Source organism: Stigmatopora nigra, chromosome 18 (genome assembly GCF_051989575.1).
Source record: "Stigmatopora nigra isolate UIUO_SnigA chromosome 18, RoL_Snig_1.1, whole genome shotgun sequence".
In the NCBI taxonomy this organism is placed as follows: Eukaryota; Metazoa; Chordata; class Actinopteri; order Syngnathiformes; family Syngnathidae; genus Stigmatopora; species Stigmatopora nigra.
The window spans coordinates 8,660,493-8,677,024 of NC_135525.1; the positions used below are offsets into that span (position 1 = coordinate 8,660,493).

Genomic DNA, 16,532 nt, shown 5'->3' on the forward strand with positions numbered 1-16,532 from the left:
GCTTCTGAATAGTAAGTACTGTTATTTTTTGTTATAAATAATTATATATAATTATACTAATTATACATTAAGTAATAATTATACATAATTATACCAATTGTACATTAAGTATATGTACTGATCTGGCCTTGTTCTTAAATAAGTAATGTGATAAGTCGCCTGTAATGATAATAATAATTCGGTTAGCAGTTCCGCCCTCTAATTTGCATCCTCACAAGGGAATTGGTGACTGTTCTCCTTCACCGCACGTCAACAAATTTTCCTCCAAAGATATCAACATTTCTATTCATTTTTTTTCGGTATTTGTGTCATTGCATCATGCGCTGGTTTCTATTTGGATTTTGTGCTCTGATTATACTCAACGTACCAGGTAAATAAGTATTTTTTACCTTTGTTGTGTGTTATTTGGGGGTTTGCTTGATTTCCTGGACATCTGGAGGAAAGGGGAAGTTAGTCTTGTTAGTAACCTTATCATAGCTATTGTTTCAAACATATACTTTAGCTCAGTTACACTGTATGTATATGGAAAGTATATATAACGTCAAGTACTGGCTCCTAACTTGTCATTTTGCTTTTTTCAACTCAGCTGTTGTGGGCCGCCAGTTCTCCATCGCTCAGAAGCCTCGCTTCTATGGCGTGCGACCCAACCGGTTTGTCAGCATCTGCTGTGCATCCTCCCACCAGCACCTACCGGCAAAGGTGCACTGGTTCAAGGCCAACCACTATGACCAGGACGCTGCTCAAAGGCGGCCGTTGAAAGACACCGTGACTCGAGACAAAGACCTCACTTTCAATGCCTTCCTCATCCTGCACAATTTGACCCTGGAGGACAGCGGCGTTTATTTCTGCCGCATCAATGACACGTGGGGATCAGGCACTCAGCTGCAAGTTGCCAGTAGGTTCAACGCCATAATGCATACTTTTCAACCTCGGCCAATTGCTCCCTTTATTAATGATTGCAATTACTTACAAGGCACACATAATCACATTTCAATTTCTTGCAAACAGGGCCTGTCAATAGAGCGCAGGCACTGCGTCAAAGCAACATGAAAGATGCCCTAATAGTCCTGCAGGGTCTGATGCTGGCCGCCATTGTGACACTTCTGCTTCAACGCCATCGTAAAATGGTGAGAAGTCAAAGAAACAGAGCACTTTGCATATTTAGCGTTAGTTCGTTGTCACATGAAATCATTTAGGGTCATCCCCATTTTCTAGGTCCTAAGAAGCGAGCGGATCTATGAGGAGCCTGAAATAGAGCACATCTACGAGGTGAGTTTGTCTAGGTTTTGATTAATATATGTAAAAGTTTTGTGGCCAGCCGAGATCAGCTCCAGCACCCCGGGGCCCTGACTTGCATAAGTTGTGGTGAAGTGAATTTATGTGGTGGACAACTTCCAATGTGCATGCATGCATGCATGCATGCATGCTTGTGTCTGCACAGGGATTGACCATAGAGGGATGCGGACAGGGGGACTTGTACGAAGAGCTGGCTGTGTACGCCGAGGTCGAGGACGATGTCGAGGCACCGTGGAAGTGACCGATAATTTTGTCTTCGAAAAGTGATTCAATAAAAACGAAAAACGCTTGGAAGCACGAGAGTTTACAAACATCCAAATTCAGTGAATGCACCATTGCTCACTTGTGTCGTGTCCCTGACACTTAGTTGCCTTTGGGTACACCTGCAACCATCAATATGAACTTCAGACAAAAGCTATGTATTTTGACAAACAATGCCAATATTCATGATTAAAATATAATATTACATGCACTATCACTGATTATGAAATACAATGATCTCAAACTGAATTTTAAATATTGGCGTTTTCCAATTAGAATAACGCTGATAGGAAAACATCCCACAGTCTTTAAACGCACCTCTTTCCAGTGAGGCGGAGATTCCGCGTTCCCCGGTACACTACGTTCCCGTTTTGGTAAACAAACCGTCTTGCATTCGCGTTCATTTTATTGTTGTTTAAAAGTGTTTGAGGACGGGGCGATGGCATAAACTGGGAAAGACTGACTCAACCAAGTTTGATTTCCCCCCCGATTGCCATTTCAGCTGCAAGATGGAAAGTCAACTCTGCATCTCGGTGAGGGCACAGTTAAGCTAGCTGTGACATGTAGCTGATCAGTTGGTGTACAAGATCAAATTTTAAGTTTAACCTTACTGGATTTTCTTTAAATGTCAATTTCTAGGTTACTAAACCCTCTCTTCGAGTTTAGATACTTTCATGGGTTGTCAGTGACTCGGAATTGTAAATGTTTTTATTGACATTGCAGGAAGTAGACGAAAACTTAGCTCAACGACTTACTTAGGGGTGTAAAAACATTTAGTAAATATATTTTTAAAAATCCCTTCCGTGTTTTTATCTTGATTGAATTATATCGGGTTGTAATTTAGACTTTGGGATGTCATCAGCGTCACATGACCCTGAGTGGTCATCAACCAACACACACGCACACGACCCCTGCCCCGCCCCCCAATGTACACGTATATAATAATAATGCCTCATCTTCAAAAAGGTTGGACTCACATCTATAGATCTGTATTAATTCCTTGAAAACATTTCTATTTGTAGTGTTGGGCAAAGACCCTTAAGTGATCCTGGCTAATTTTGCGCCCTATACTACATTCTAAACATTAAAATGTGCTATTTTTGAAGAATTGCCCCATTGCACTGATACTTTTTAATGCAGATTTAGTTTCTATTACCCCTATTTTTGGCTGTTATTTAACCATCTTTGCCAAGGTAAAACTACACTGGGAAATATATGAGTGGCTCACTCAGTGGAAAGACACCAGTGAGGAATGAGAAGCTATAAATGTGTCAATCACATGCCAAACATGTGTTTTTCCACCACTGGAGTCACCTAGTCTTACATTTTATGTTCTGTTATTTTTTTCAGCTCACCATGGGTGTATAGAGAAAAAAAAACAAGATCGGTGCCATGTTAGCCACACAATCGGCAGATACACATCATGAATCTGTCAAACAGGTAAGTCTAGATTTATTTTAAATGTCTTGAATCAAAATATCAGTGCAATTTTGCCAGAAGAATTCAACTTCCGAGTTGTCTTTTACCACATTTAGCACATGTTGACGTTCATGTGACGGTGGTCATTAGTCATAGTATTGCATAACAAGCATATAGCTATTGATTTTTTTACCAAGTTTTGAGCAGCACTTTTCACCACTTTGGACTTTGCCACGTGCATCTCATCTTTAAGACGTTTGTCAGTTTACCAAAAGGGAAACATGAGTTTTTCCTTGCTAAAAATTAAAAAAGGAAGCAATTGACAAATTTCTTTCCTTCTCAGATCAAGGAGAAGTTGGTGCAGTCGCTCAAGAGTCTGCAAAGGCGCTACGTGACGTCGGACGCGGTGGTCACCAGCGAGGACGGCGACGCCAACGTCCTCTGCTGTGCGCTGGAGGCCATCTTTATCCATGGTATTAAAGGGAAGCATATCCGCTGGGAGGCTGTGGTCCGTGGCAAGAAGGCCGGTCGCAGACCTGCCCCACAACCCTTCTTCTGGACCCTCCTTAAGACCGTCACTCACAGGTCCGTCCCATGCCGAGCATATTTGCTTTCTAGTATTCTGCAATAGAAATTGGAAGCATTTTTGATAACTGTTCATCATTTAGAGATGTTTTTTTGTTATAATTGTCCATGTTTTGAAGAAATATAACAAGTAAATATATTATTTAAGGACATAAAAAATATTTTGTGCTCTCATAACAATACTTATACTTTTACAAAAATGTGAAGTCTTGAATTACTGTTTTTACAAATAAATTATATCCAAATTTGACACATTAATTAAATCTGTGTGAATTTTAAGGTAAAATATAGTCTGGATTTAATGGCTGCTTTTTTTCTAAAGATAATGTCTTTTGTATCATTAAAAAAAATCACATTTTTATTTGTTTTCTCTGCATTAGTGATGTCATCACCGAGCTGGAAAAGATCAACTTTGTGGGCACCGACGTGGGCCGATGTCGCGCCTGGCTTCGTCTGGCCCTCAACCACGGCTTGCTAGAGTGCTACCTACTGTCACTATTCCGGGAGAGCACCGAGCTACGGTCGCACTATCAACCCGGCGCTCTCCTACTCAACGGCGAAGAGCGGGAGGTTCTCCTCAGCTACCTTCAGGGCCTGTCTTCGCTTACCTTCAACCTCTCGTACAAGTCAGCCGTCCTCAACCAGTGGACCAACACGCCACTCCGCCTCGCCGGACTGTGCTCCGCCCCCCCATCCGATGGCCTAAACCAGCCCTCGTATAAAGACTCATGGGATACGGCATCGCAGTCGTCAGGGTCTTTGGAAGCGGGGCCGGCACCCGTCGGATCCACAGCGTGCACCCTAGCCCTGAACTCGTCCACTCTTAGCTTGGAAACCACAGGCTCCTCCTCTAGTTTGAGCTCAGACAGTGTACTCCAGGGTCAAGACCTCCGCAGTCCTGCAGGGGAGAAATGGTCCAATTGTGACATCAGGGCGCCACGCAATGGGTAAGAATGTTATTTACCAAAGTAGGTTTTAGGGAAGACTTTCTGTTTTAGGATCAAATTGAAAAGAATAGTACACTAGATGTGTATTTAATTTCCTGATTTTTTTCCACCTTTTAAATCAATGATTGTAATTTTTAAACTATTTTTTTCTGTGTTTTTAGTTCAAAAATAATTTGGAAAATCATATATTTTTGCATATCAAGTCAGATCAAGAACACCCTTAAAAATATGGATTTATGCATTTGTTTCAATCAGCTCGCCACCCAAGCTCCGGGAAAACAGCAGCTCCAGTCAAGATTCTTTGCGCGAAGCCTCCTTCGTCTCCAGCGCCGCCGCGGATCACTCCTCCGACAGCGACCAGCCCCCCAGTGCTGCCCTCTCCGATACAGAACCACCCCCAGCCACTGACCCACCATCGCCCCACCAGAACCACGTTGACCTTTCACATCCGGCTGTCCCGGAAAAAACAGGGATAGACTATGAAGACAAAGCAACTAAAAGTGACCTGAGCACCAAATTGTCATCAGAATCCCACATAGTAAGCAACAATTGTGTCCAAAGCAAAAAAAATGGTTCTTAATGATTATAATGTTATGTCTTGCATTTTAGCGGTCCTGGATCTCTGAGGAAGACATCTACAAGCCCCGGCTGCACGAGGAGTCGGACCACGAGGATCAGGCTCCGGCCCCGGTTACTTCTGGGACTGTGGCAGATTTGCAGACGCCACCCAGTGTTGTGCATCGGCGACAAATTGGTAACTAATCTGGGTTTTAGTGATAATATCTAGATTGGCTTTATTATTGATACACCACACTGGGTAGTTCGACGTTGGTAATTTTTGGGTCATTTTATCATTGTTGTTTAATGTTGTTCATTTTCTCTTGCTAGGACTCTCGAACCCTTTTCGAGGCTTACTGAAACTAGGCCACCTTGAGCGTCGTGGCGCCATGGGAATGTGGCGGGACCACTACTGCGAACTCTCCCCCTTGGAGCTCCGCCTCTACCTGAACTCCGAAGAACGCACGTGCTGCGACAGCTGCTCCCTTCTGCGATGCGAAGACGCTCGCCTCAACTCGTCCGACGGCCGTTTCGAACTGGCTTTCGCCGGCAAGCGACTGCACCTTCGTGCCGCCAATCACGACGAGGCGGAGGACTGGCTGGACCGCATTGTGGAGGCGGTCAACAAATGCCGGCCCGTGTCCCGCGTAGAAGAACCTTGGGAGATTCTGGAAGCTCCCGGTGAGAACTCTTTCGACGACAGCCATGTTTCTTTACCTTGCTCGACGTCGGGCAGCCCCGAGCACGGTTCTTCGCCGTCTCACCAATGCGACTGGACTCGTGTAGCCGATTCGGAAAGGGACGCCATCAAGGAAGCAGTACTGTATTGTTGCACGGATGCTGACGCTCGCTCGTGGACGCCTCTGGTTTTCTCGCTCTCTCTCGAAGCCCTGAAAGGTTTTCGGGTACAAGATGGAAGCAAAGCACTGCGACTGACGTTCCCCATTCAGGATGTGAGAGACGTGGTTCCGGATGTAATATTGGGCGGGCCCAATTTTTTTAAACTCCTGACACTGAGGGAGACCCTGCGCTTGCAAGCGGAGAGTGCAGAGGAGGCATGTTCCTGGAGGTCACTGATCCGAGGGGCTCTGGACTCTTACTTGGAGAGCGGTGAAGAGGAGGAGGTGGAGGTGGCTGGCCAGAAAGGAGGCGGGAACCTTTACAGACTCGTTCAGCACAGACTCAAAGAAGATGGAGTGCTTCTGGTACATCTTTGCAAAGTGCCATCCCAGAAGGGACTGGACACGCAGAATTTTAAATGTGCAGGTATTGTGCCGATTATTTTAAAAGAAGGGCTTTTGCAAGTATTTAATTGTTTTTATTTAAATTATGACATTGTTAAAATTAAATCTTATAGATGAAACAGCACATAACCTTAAGACTATACCGGTATATAATAATTTCATATTGGTTTTCTTTTTTTAATTCAAAAAGCTTAAAGAAAACTCATTAAAGTAATGTTCATAATTAAAAACATTTAAAATCATAACTTTTAATCTCTTTTTGGCATAAAAGTAGGACTCTACTAACTTATTTTTTGTCTAACCAATGTAATTATACTGCATAATTAGATAGCTAGCAAGTATATCATTAAAATAACATAAATATCCTTTTATCTGGGATTGTTTGACCTCTCATGTCTATGACATGACGACAAAAACATTCAAAAACGGTTTATAATAAACCTCTGCTGACGACAATTTAAATATGCCTCCTCATCAACATGCAAAACTAGCATGCATCTAACATTGAGTTTTCCTTAGGCTGCCCTCAGCTGATCGGCCCATCACTGGGACGATCCCGCCTATGTGAGTTCTCCGGTCAGTACTACTGCCATTCCTGTCACTCGGGCGACACCACCGTCATCCCTTCACGCATGCTGCACAACTGGGACCTCAATAAACGCCAGGTGGGTGTGCCCTACAATTCTGCATTTTAAACTCGACTATATTAACACCCCTATGTGTCCATTTCCAGGTGTCGAAAAAAGCGCTTTGGTTGCTGGCTCAGGTGGAACATGAACCTCTTCTAAACCTGGAGCTGCTCAATCCTGATTTGGCAACACACTGCGAGTCCATGGCGCTTGTGCACAACCTTCGCCGTAGGCTGCGACTGTTGAGCGACTATCTTGTCACTTGCCGCAGCAGTGCTTGCAAAATGCTTCAAGCCAGGTGCGTTTTTCAATATCTCGCCTTTTCCTATAAAAATGTAATGGTTATTGACTATACATCCTTGCTAGGATGAAGCAGAGAACATACCCGCTGGAATCCAGCAACCTGTACAGTGTGAGGGATCTGCGGGAGGTATGTACGATTTTATCAAGTTTTACCCATAGAGATGGGAGGATTGGTATCATGGAACTGGACTTGATTTGCCAATTTAGGACTTAATAAATCTTCCACTTCATTTTATACATGAACAACATGAAGTGTTAGTATTGCCTGTTTGCAATGTTGACATTATATGTGTGTTCTATAGATTGCTGAGGAGCAACACGCCCTGTATCTGGCGTCGCTGTGCCAGTTTGCCACCAGCCACGTGTTTAGCTGCGACCTGTGCACGCAACGCGGCTTCAACTGTCAAATGTGCCATAGCGACGACATCATCTTCCCCTTTCAGTTTGACAGCACAGTCAGGTAAGCGTTTCCTCATTCCCATTCCAGGTTTTGAGGCATGAACAGACAAGGTGCTTTGGCTAAATGACACTTCTTGAATAGCACTACACAGTCACCTCTCGAGCCAGCCTGTGTTGATATGTTGGAATTTTATTTTACAAATTCTTACATTGGAGGAGGAGCATTGTGATGGATGATTTTGTTAACTAAAACGAACCACTTTTGCTCTAATGAGAAATTGTTGCTGTAAAATTTCTGCGTTGTTTAAAAAAATCCAGGGAATGAACATGTTGAGATGCATGGAAACTTTTTTTAGTGGTGAAAAAACAGCAAATATAATTCTATGAAAGGTTGACCTTTGTAAATATTGTGTGTTTCAGGTGCAAGGAGTGCAAAGCGGTTTTCCATCGGACCTGCATGACGCAAGGTAGTGGCTGTCCTCGTTGTTTGCGGATGAGGAAGTACCTGGAGAGGGACCTGCAAGATTGATGGAAGCCAGCAGTGGGCACCCTTTTTCCTCTTCTGGTAGAGTGCTAAGAATGCAATATCAAGTGCAATTATCAATAGAAGTGAATCAGAGAGGTGGACTGATCCTAATTTATTGATCTGCCTTGCCACGGTATAATTATTATGAGAACTATTAGTTGTTGTTTTGTTTTTTTGCTCAATTAGGCTTATATGAGGAGTTGAGAGATTTTATATGCACAAAGCATAACACATGTTCCAAGGTGCCTTAAGATTTTTTTTTAATTATGCAGTGCAAGCTGCATTTATGAATTGCCTTTTTTTGGGGGGTAAATCACCTTTGCACTGAGCTTTGACTTTTGATTTATTTTAATCACTAGCAAGCGTAAAGCTGTATTTTGTTTGTTTTCACATGTAATTCACAGTCAAATAAACTCTTTCTTCTGTGTCACATTCTATTTATTCATGTGAATAGCCAATATTTCCCAGAAGTAAATGCAAGATTATGGATTTCCTTGACCAATACAATATATTTTGTGCACCTCTAAATACTTAAATAAAAAAAAAAAGAACGTTTCAATACGTGTCTCAGCCTTCAATCTCTGCCACAGCCTTCAATACGTGTCACAGCCCTGCACCTTTATCATAAAGACTTTGTATGTCATGCAATCCTCCCCTAATTAAACTTTTCATGCACAAAGTGGAGAATGGAAGCAGTCATCTTTTCTCCCTCCATGTTCTTCTTCTGCAGAAGGACCAGACAAAAAGATAGCATCTTTGGTCCTTCCCGAACTCACGTGGTCACAGCCACCTGTGACATGTGACCAATTAAAGTCTTTAAATAGGCGTCGACAAATACAGGAGGCGGGCGCATGCGCAGAGGAGCGACACGCGTGTGCAGGGGCGAGACGCGTGTGCAGGTACCAAGAAGTAAAAGAAAACGAGATCAACAAGCGTGAAGGAGTGTTTTAACGCCTCATAGTCCTCCTCTCGACGTGCTCCCTTCGTGATCTCTTTTCTTTTACACTTTTAACGACTTTTATCCAAGTGGGATGGCGAGCGTGCCGGCACCGACAAAGGAGCTGGAGAGGAGCGGTCACACTGCGTTTGTCGACGGCAATAACACGCTGTACGTGTGGGGTGGCTTCCAGGTAGGACATGGCACACTAACCCAGGAAGGATTTAAAAATAAGTGTCGTAATTGTTTAATTAGAAACGTTTAGTGGAGTGATCACAAAGGTTTGATTCACAGTGGCCAAAAAATGGCCTCATATCATTGTTATTGTATGATGGCTGTTTTTGAGATCTTGCCTAACAAATTCATAACTGGAATAGTCAAAAACAAAAGAAAGAAAATCAACAGAGGAAGTTAAACATTCTATATCTATACATTGAGGCGTGTCTGTGAGCATTAGTAAATAAACAGCCAATTGCCTCCATAGTTAAATGAGATATTTCAATATTTGCTTGGAATTAACTATTCTCACAATAATTTTACAAATTTAAACACACAAGACTAGTATATCAATAATTCCCACATATGTAGTTTCCATAACTACAATAGTTATCAATAGATGGATAGTTAATGAAGTCACCGTTTTTTTCCATCCAAAAGAATATACACAATTAAAACTAACTAAATTAAATGATAACGCACATTATCAGTGTCCTTGGTGAAAAATAAAACAAAATGTATAAGTAAGTGTTGTACCTAATGATTTCTTTCAGTTTACAATTACTGAAGCTTATGTTGCACCCTCACTATTGACATGCATTCTAATCGAATTTGCAATCAGATGTTTAAAAGTGTGCCCGTTTGTGTTGTTTCTAAAGGCTGTTGACGGTCAAGAATTCCTGCATCCCAGTGATGAGATCTGGCTCTGTGACTTGGACAATGGCGTATGGTAAAACAAACACAAAAAAAGAACACTACAGTGACAATCTGAGATGCTTGAATGATTAACTCTAGAGCAAGGATGCGAAAAAAATGCGTCTCACTGAGGCCACATCCGTAAAAATGGAAGGAAGAGGGGACCACTTCAGCTTGTCATGGTTAATACACTATAGGTCAACAGAAACAAAGCTGTTAATCATGTTAGGGGAAAAAAGAAATTCCACCAATTACACTTATCCTCACTTAACTCATTGGCTGCCATTGACAGAGATTTAAACATCATTAGTTATTAATTTTAGGGGGAATCACAGGTCACTTCATGCACATTGTGGGACATTCTGTGGTCATTTTGTGTATATTTGGAATAATTCTCTGTTTATTAGACAGCATTTCTTAAAAAGAATGATTTTTTCCACTTTTTTTGAATGATTATACTTGTTAAAGTTTTATTTTGTGAATTTCAACCAAAAACATGACATGAAAGTTGTTCATTTTTGCTCACTTTATTGATTGTCCGCTCTTCAACTTTGATTTTTTTCTCCCTTTTTTTTTTTGCAATAGGCAGCGACGGAAGATGGGTGGAGAAACCCCGCCACTCCTAGTTGGCTGCTGCGGCTCGTATGTCAACGGCTCGCTATACGTCTTTGCGGGAGGTGACTGCCAAACTTACAGCAACCAGGTGAGAGACATTTTCCAAGCAATACAGTATAAGCAACATTTGTAATGTTCAACCCAAATGTGCCACAAATAGATGTACAGCGTGGATCTCACCCAAAATTGCTACTTGTGGAAGAAAGTGCCAGCCGCTAAAGACACGGCACCCTCACCGAGGGACAAACACAGCTGCTGGGTACACGGAAACAGGTCTGAAATGAAGTCAAAGTGACTAGTGTAGACAGAGCGGTGTTTGCATAACTCGATTTCATGTGGGCCCGACCATTTTAGATATACCGTATTTTCACCATTATAAGTCTTAAATTTTCTCCAAATGTATGGAAAGGAGTTATTGATTTGTTTTTGGGTGTAGGTTAGTTTACTTTGGAGGCTACGGATGCAAGACGCTACAGGAGGCCCGAAACGTGCCGTCGACAAATTTCATCGTGGAAGAGATGACTTGGGTGAATTGTTTTGCTTTGTCCCTATTCATGGACATATTTCACATTGTCGCTTTGTGTTCGACAGTAAGGATTCTTTAAATAGCAAAATTGCTCTTTTAGATTACCATCGGCGACGTGTTATTTCGCTGCTGGGGCTGGCTCAATGAAGTCGTCGTCTATGACACACTCACCAGCACCTGGAGTGTCCCTGAGACTAAAGTAAGCTTCATCTCACATATTTTGCCTCCTATTAATGTGCTGTGGGTCATATGAATGCATTTTTTTTTCATCTCAAAGTATAGTGTTTATACTTTTTAATCCTAATCTTCCAAACCTAAAATAACATGACACACCGTCCCACTTTATTCTCCCCAACCAGGGTACACCGCCACTCCCCCGAGGCTGCCATGCCAGCGCCACAGTGGGAAACAAAGGTTACGTCTGTGGTGGCGTGGTGAGTGACCAGATTTAGATGTGCTAATTGACAGTTTAACCGTAACTGTTGGCGGTTATGCTGCAGGAACGTGCAGAGTTGGATATGTACTGCTTGGACCTGGACACATGGCACTGGACTCAAATGTAATAATACGTTTACTTGCTGCGTGATCCTTATTGGTTGTTGATTCCATCTTTTTTCTTACAGCGAGGCCTTGTCATCCCAAGTGCCGCCATGCCGCTCCACGCACACGATGACGCCGATCGGAGACCACACCCTCTTTGTGTTTGGCGGTATGGCCGCAGACGGGGAAACGCTGAGTAGGTTTTTCCACTTTGTAGAATGTAATCTGACCGTGTTTCTCATTGTTGTGTACACAAAGTTGAAGGGCAAGATCACAAAATGACTTGGTTTTTAATATCTGTTTTTGTCGTTCCAGATGACGGCTGGCAATTCGATACGCTGCGGAAGGAATGGCGTAAGATACCTCACCCACACGGGGACAAACCCAGGTAGCCGCATCACATCACATGACCGCTGGGTAAATAGTCAAATTCATCAACCAGTTTGACTTTTATTGTCTTTGTTAATCATTTGCTGAATCAAAAACAATCATGTTGACCAAAGGACTGCTTTCTAAGCTACAAACACTCCACTTCACTAACTGTGAAGATACCAGTCAAATTAAGTTAAAGTTTAGCATGAATACAGTTTAACAAACATTCCATGGCTAACCTAAGACATACTTGTTACCTGTGACGACATGACCTTAAAAAGTTCACATCTAAACATGTTGTCATATTTGCATATTACCAATGGAATGCCTTTTTAAAATATTTTTTTGTACTCTTAATGAATGGCAAACAAGTTCTTGGAAATGTGACAGTTCTTTGGGGTCAAGTTCCCTCTGAGGAGGAATCTGCCAGGGATCTGCTTGTGCTTGCCTTACACTTGACACATAGTTGTTCTGTAGTCAGACAGCATTCGCATCATAGCGTTTAACTCTTGTTTACCTTGTGACGTGAAAGCTGCACTTCCAGCTTGATAGTGCATCTCCCCTGTAGGCCTTACTATCTCCTTTAACTCTTAATCTGATCTTTGTAACATTCCCTCTCCTTGCAGGGTGTGGCACACGGCATGTCTGGGGAATGACAAAGATGTGGTCGTATTCGGAGGTAGCAGCAATATGTGCATCACTATGGATTTGGTATGTCATGTTCCCCTTCTTTATGGCATGAAAATGACTACAATGTTCGCTTTTAAAGAATTTACAGTTCCACCAAAGGAATGTATGCATGTTACTAAGTGGTTTATTGACTGAAAGCTCTAATGAGCTCACAAAAGCAGTTTTTTTTGTACCATTAAGTTCATGGTATGTGTAGGTGTATTTGCTGGAACTAGAAAATCTTTCTAATCAGATGTTTAGAGTAACAAACTCCACCTCAAAGTTTCCTGCTTGGGTCATTTGACCCTGGAACTAAATTTAGATAATAGCCAAACAACGTTGCCCTTCCAGAAGTTCCTCTTCCTCCTGTTTTCAGAAGAATTTAGTTCTTTAGAAAATCTGACAAACTGCAATTATTTCCTGCGGATGGGAATCAATCCCTGCTTTCAATACTAAGAATTCATGTACGCAGTCATGAACATTTATGTTTAAAATACAAATTTAATTAAAAAGAGAAACTTGGAGAAAGTGCTGTACTTTAAATATGAGTACCTAAAAGTCCCTTTTAAAGTCTGTATTGAAATGACTTAAACAAAAAAAATCCATTTATGAGTTATAATGTTACAAAAATTGTACTTTTGTGCATAACTTCATATTATTGGCAGATCACAATGTTGGTGGTTCCATCAAAGAATCATACTGGTGACATATTGATCATCCAAACTCAGCCCTATCCCCTCTCCAGGTAACCAATCGTATGGCATGGGCACTACTAGTGTTGTTGTTGTTGTTGTTGTACATGTCTCTCTTCACACATGAGCTATTTATACACACACTACCACTAATGAGCTTAACATGTCTTGCGCGGTACCTTTTAACACTTTACTAGACTGCCGCCATCTTAAGTCACATGATTATTAAACTACACAGTCTAGTCCAGATGATTGAAGAATGAAATTGGAAAAAGAACCCTTGTAAGGATAAGCAGAATAGATGATGTATTTTTATGGTTCCTTGAATATTTGTTTATTTAACAACCCAAAGCGATATGAGGGCTCAGTTTATGATTTTTTACAATATTCTCTATGAAATCTTGGAAGTTATTTGCGGTCTTCTGCCCTCGTAGATTGTGTGAAGACTTCATCGGAAGCAATTCTGAGGTGTTTTCACAACATCTGGACAGATTGCCCAAGAAACTCCGTGCCAAAATCGATAAGAGAATCTCGTTCTTCTCCAAGACGTTTTCGCCCACTTGAAGAGCTGATATCCTTTTTTTTTTTCCTTCTGTGTGATATGAGCCTGTTGTAAATGTTTCACATGTTCATAAACTAAGATCCTAGCTTTATACTTTTAAACATACAGAACAGACAACACCACTTAAGTTGAGGTCTTGTTTTAATGGAAGTTTTTTTTATCCATCTGTAAAGTATTTTTGTAGTGTTTAATTTTTTTGGGAATAAAGATATTTTGTTGTATTATGTCTTTTAAATTAATTTTTTTATCACATCAATATTTTAGAAATATTCCGTACTAAACCAGGCTAATGACAGCTTTATTTTCTCATTATAGATCCAATACAACTTAATATGGAGGATACAAAGTGGCTGATTCTAATGGTAAGGATGGTTTTATTTCCGTGTTACAATTAAAAATGATGCTCATTTTTTTTAATGCTGTTACACAGGTCGAACATAGTTGGCGGGCAGCATGCCTCGCTGTCCTGTGCGCTGGTTGCTGCCATACACCCAGCCTTCATCGATGAGCTCCACATCCTCGATGAGGTCTCCCTCCTGCAGGGAAACTTCATCGGCTTCTGCTGCAGTGTAGCTGTACAAGGCCTGATAACGTCTCTGAGTTGGTGTGGATGCGAAAGACAAAGTGGAAAGGGTAAAAACTCTTTAAATTGCATGCTTTTGAGCTCAGTGCCTGCTTAAATTTTCAAAAAGGATAGCTAATTCTTTGTAAATTAGTTTAAAGGTGAGTAGTTTTGATTGAGGCATTGGCCCTCCAGCATAGAAATATACATATTGGTAAATATCCATTTAAAGTTCTTACCCCTTCACTAGATGATGCCAGAGTATTGAGACAAATCCGTTCGTCTGATTGGTTGTTACTCTCTTGGGTCGATTGTTCTTTACAGAAATTCAACACAGGTTTTTAAGACAATCTTTTTGTCTCTAATAGTGAATGTAAGTGATGAAAAGGTGAGTTACCTTGCCTATTTTCTGGAGGCGGTGCATCACTTCGCACTTTGCTTCGTTCAAATTCTTCATGGTACTTGATCTACACACGAGGGCGCCAGATATGAAAACTCAGTGATAAACATGTCTACATGAAAGTAAAAGTAACAATTATACTTCTTCCTGGACCTGGGAAGGTTCCTTTAATACCCCTAAACCAGAAATTGAATGTATCACATTAAACTGTGATCATCAGTAGCTTGCAGAAATGATCTAATCTCAATGTGAGCCCATCTCTTACATTATAAAAGTTTTAACTTCTAAAAATGTCTTAATATCGACCAATAAGACAAAGAATCAAAGTGAGGAATATCTTGATTTTTGAAAAGTAACTTCTCTAGTGCCCACTTAGTTTTGTTTTGTTTGGAATGTGTGTGAGCGGATGTTCACTGGGTGTCCACGGCTGAGATATTTTGACCATATAGGGCCGCCTCTGTGCACAGAGAAATGACTGAAATGTTTCTCACTTGGACTTTCAGAGGTTCAGTCTAACTTGTTTAAATGTGCTCTTTCCCACTTCGAACTAGCACACTTTTTAGTCCCTACTCCTCTATCATGGATTTTTTCCCCCTACATTTCAACTTACATCTCTCTGATGCTACACATTTTACAAAATTATTCCAGCTTCATAAAAATGAGCTCATCTTTCATTGCAATGTTGTTGCATTTCTTACATCACTTATTTGTTCTTGTGTCTTCTTCAGCCTTTGCATCTCTGGAGTATCCACCACAACGCTGAAACCTTTGCCCTTATTCTTCTCAAATTGCTCCTTGTAGAGTGCCTGAAATATCATGTAGTTTTTTTAAAGAGAAAATCCCCAATCTTCCCTTTGACAGATTCTACTGTATGCACCGATGAGTCAGAGTATGGCTATGAAGACTATTTTCTGGCTGCAGAGACTGTGTAATGCTACAGAGACTTTTATGGTTATAAACATGACAACCCCAGCACCCTCGTTATTGTCATTTGTCTATTATGTTTATAAGTTTTGGAATTACCTGGCTGTTCAGCATGGTCTGTTGCTTGAGACGCAGGTTCTCGGGGGTGTCGGTCACGATGGTGAAGGAGGATTTGGGGTAGTGCCTTTTTTTAAGGTTATTTTTTGTTGTTGCATCATACAAGTCTCATAACATGATGGTAATAAATAATCAAGACTTACATGCTGCAGTAAGGCCGCTTGTCAAAGCCCTTATAGTTGTTCATACTCAGTGCCATCTTGCACACCTCACAGCTGAAACAGCCTTTGTGCCAATACTACACACACATTAAAGTAAAATATCTGGATATTTCAAGGATGTGTTACCCCTTAGTACAAGTGTGGATATAAAAATGTTATTGGTTAATGTTTTAGAACAGGATAACTATAGTAGAAATACAATTTAATATATTTTCTTGTGGTTTTACAGGTATTTCTTGAGAAATGTGTAAGAAGTCGGAGCAGTGTGCAGTCGACAGCAATTCTAGGGTAAGTAAATCATTATGAATTGCTTTAAAAATGTCCAAACTTTTATAATTATTATGGTTTTTAAGGTGTAAGCATGGATGTGCTGTTT

General features: G+C 41.2%; 4 protein-coding genes across 6 annotated transcripts; 3 read left to right on the top strand and 1 right to left on the bottom strand.

The window, feature by feature from the left end:
- Nucleotides 1–263: 263 nt before the first annotated feature.
- cd79b (CD79b molecule, immunoglobulin-associated beta) lies at nucleotides 264–1,537 on the top strand. Its single transcript, XM_077739481.1, has 5 exons — nucleotides 264–370; nucleotides 587–895; nucleotides 1,009–1,127; nucleotides 1,216–1,269; nucleotides 1,442–1,537. Exons 1-5 carry the CDS (start codon nucleotides 319–321, stop codon nucleotides 1,535–1,537), a joined length of 630 nt encoding a protein of 209 aa, XP_077595607.1. The 5' UTR covers nucleotides 264–318.
- Nucleotides 1,538–1,870: 333 nt separating this feature from the next.
- On the top strand, nucleotides 1,871–8,324 carry plekhm1 (pleckstrin homology domain containing, family M (with RUN domain) member 1). Of its 2 annotated transcripts, XM_077739624.1 has the most exons (13): nucleotides 1,871–1,931; nucleotides 2,060–2,090; nucleotides 2,908–2,997; nucleotides 3,320–3,561; nucleotides 3,942–4,508; nucleotides 4,764–5,046; nucleotides 5,118–5,262; nucleotides 5,397–6,332; nucleotides 6,830–6,975; nucleotides 7,044–7,237; nucleotides 7,306–7,369; nucleotides 7,545–7,702; nucleotides 8,062–8,324. In XM_077739624.1, exons 3-13 carry the CDS (start codon nucleotides 2,950–2,952, stop codon nucleotides 8,168–8,170), a joined length of 2,892 nt encoding a protein of 963 aa, XP_077595750.1. In that variant the 5' UTR covers nucleotides 1,871–1,931; nucleotides 2,060–2,090; nucleotides 2,908–2,949; the 3' UTR covers nucleotides 8,171–8,324. The 2 variants fall into 2 exon arrangements, with proteins under 2 accessions (XP_077595750.1, XP_077595749.1); XM_077739623.1 differs by having other exon boundaries at nucleotides 1,877–2,090.
- Nucleotides 8,325–8,996: 672 nt separating this feature from the next.
- On the top strand, nucleotides 8,997–14,213 carry LOC144211927 (kelch domain-containing protein 1-like). 2 transcript variants are annotated; one of them, XM_077739502.1, is made up of 13 exons: nucleotides 8,997–9,297; nucleotides 9,980–10,050; nucleotides 10,602–10,719; nucleotides 10,792–10,904; nucleotides 11,068–11,158; nucleotides 11,258–11,356; nucleotides 11,517–11,591; nucleotides 11,658–11,716; nucleotides 11,781–11,893; nucleotides 12,013–12,085; nucleotides 12,696–12,780; nucleotides 13,404–13,483; nucleotides 13,865–14,213. In XM_077739502.1, the coding sequence occupies exons 1-13, from the start codon at nucleotides 9,199–9,201 to the stop codon at nucleotides 13,992–13,994; spliced, it is 1,206 nt and encodes a 401-aa protein (XP_077595628.1). In that variant the 5' UTR covers nucleotides 8,997–9,198; the 3' UTR covers nucleotides 13,995–14,213. The 2 variants fall into 2 exon arrangements, with proteins under 2 accessions (XP_077595628.1, XP_077595629.1); XM_077739503.1 differs by lacking the exon at nucleotides 13,404–13,483.
- LOC144211928 (LIM and SH3 domain protein 1-like) lies at nucleotides 14,116–16,302 on the bottom strand. Its single transcript, XM_077739504.1, has 6 exons — nucleotides 16,139–16,302; nucleotides 15,978–16,062; nucleotides 15,653–15,760; nucleotides 14,952–15,021; nucleotides 14,794–14,870; nucleotides 14,116–14,588 (listed from the first exon to the last, which is right to left on the bottom strand). The coding sequence occupies exons 1-6, from the start codon at nucleotides 16,192–16,194 to the stop codon at nucleotides 14,415–14,417; spliced, it is 570 nt and encodes a 189-aa protein (XP_077595630.1). The 5' UTR covers nucleotides 16,195–16,302; the 3' UTR covers nucleotides 14,116–14,414.
- Between the last annotated feature and the right edge of the window lie 230 nt (nucleotides 16,303–16,532).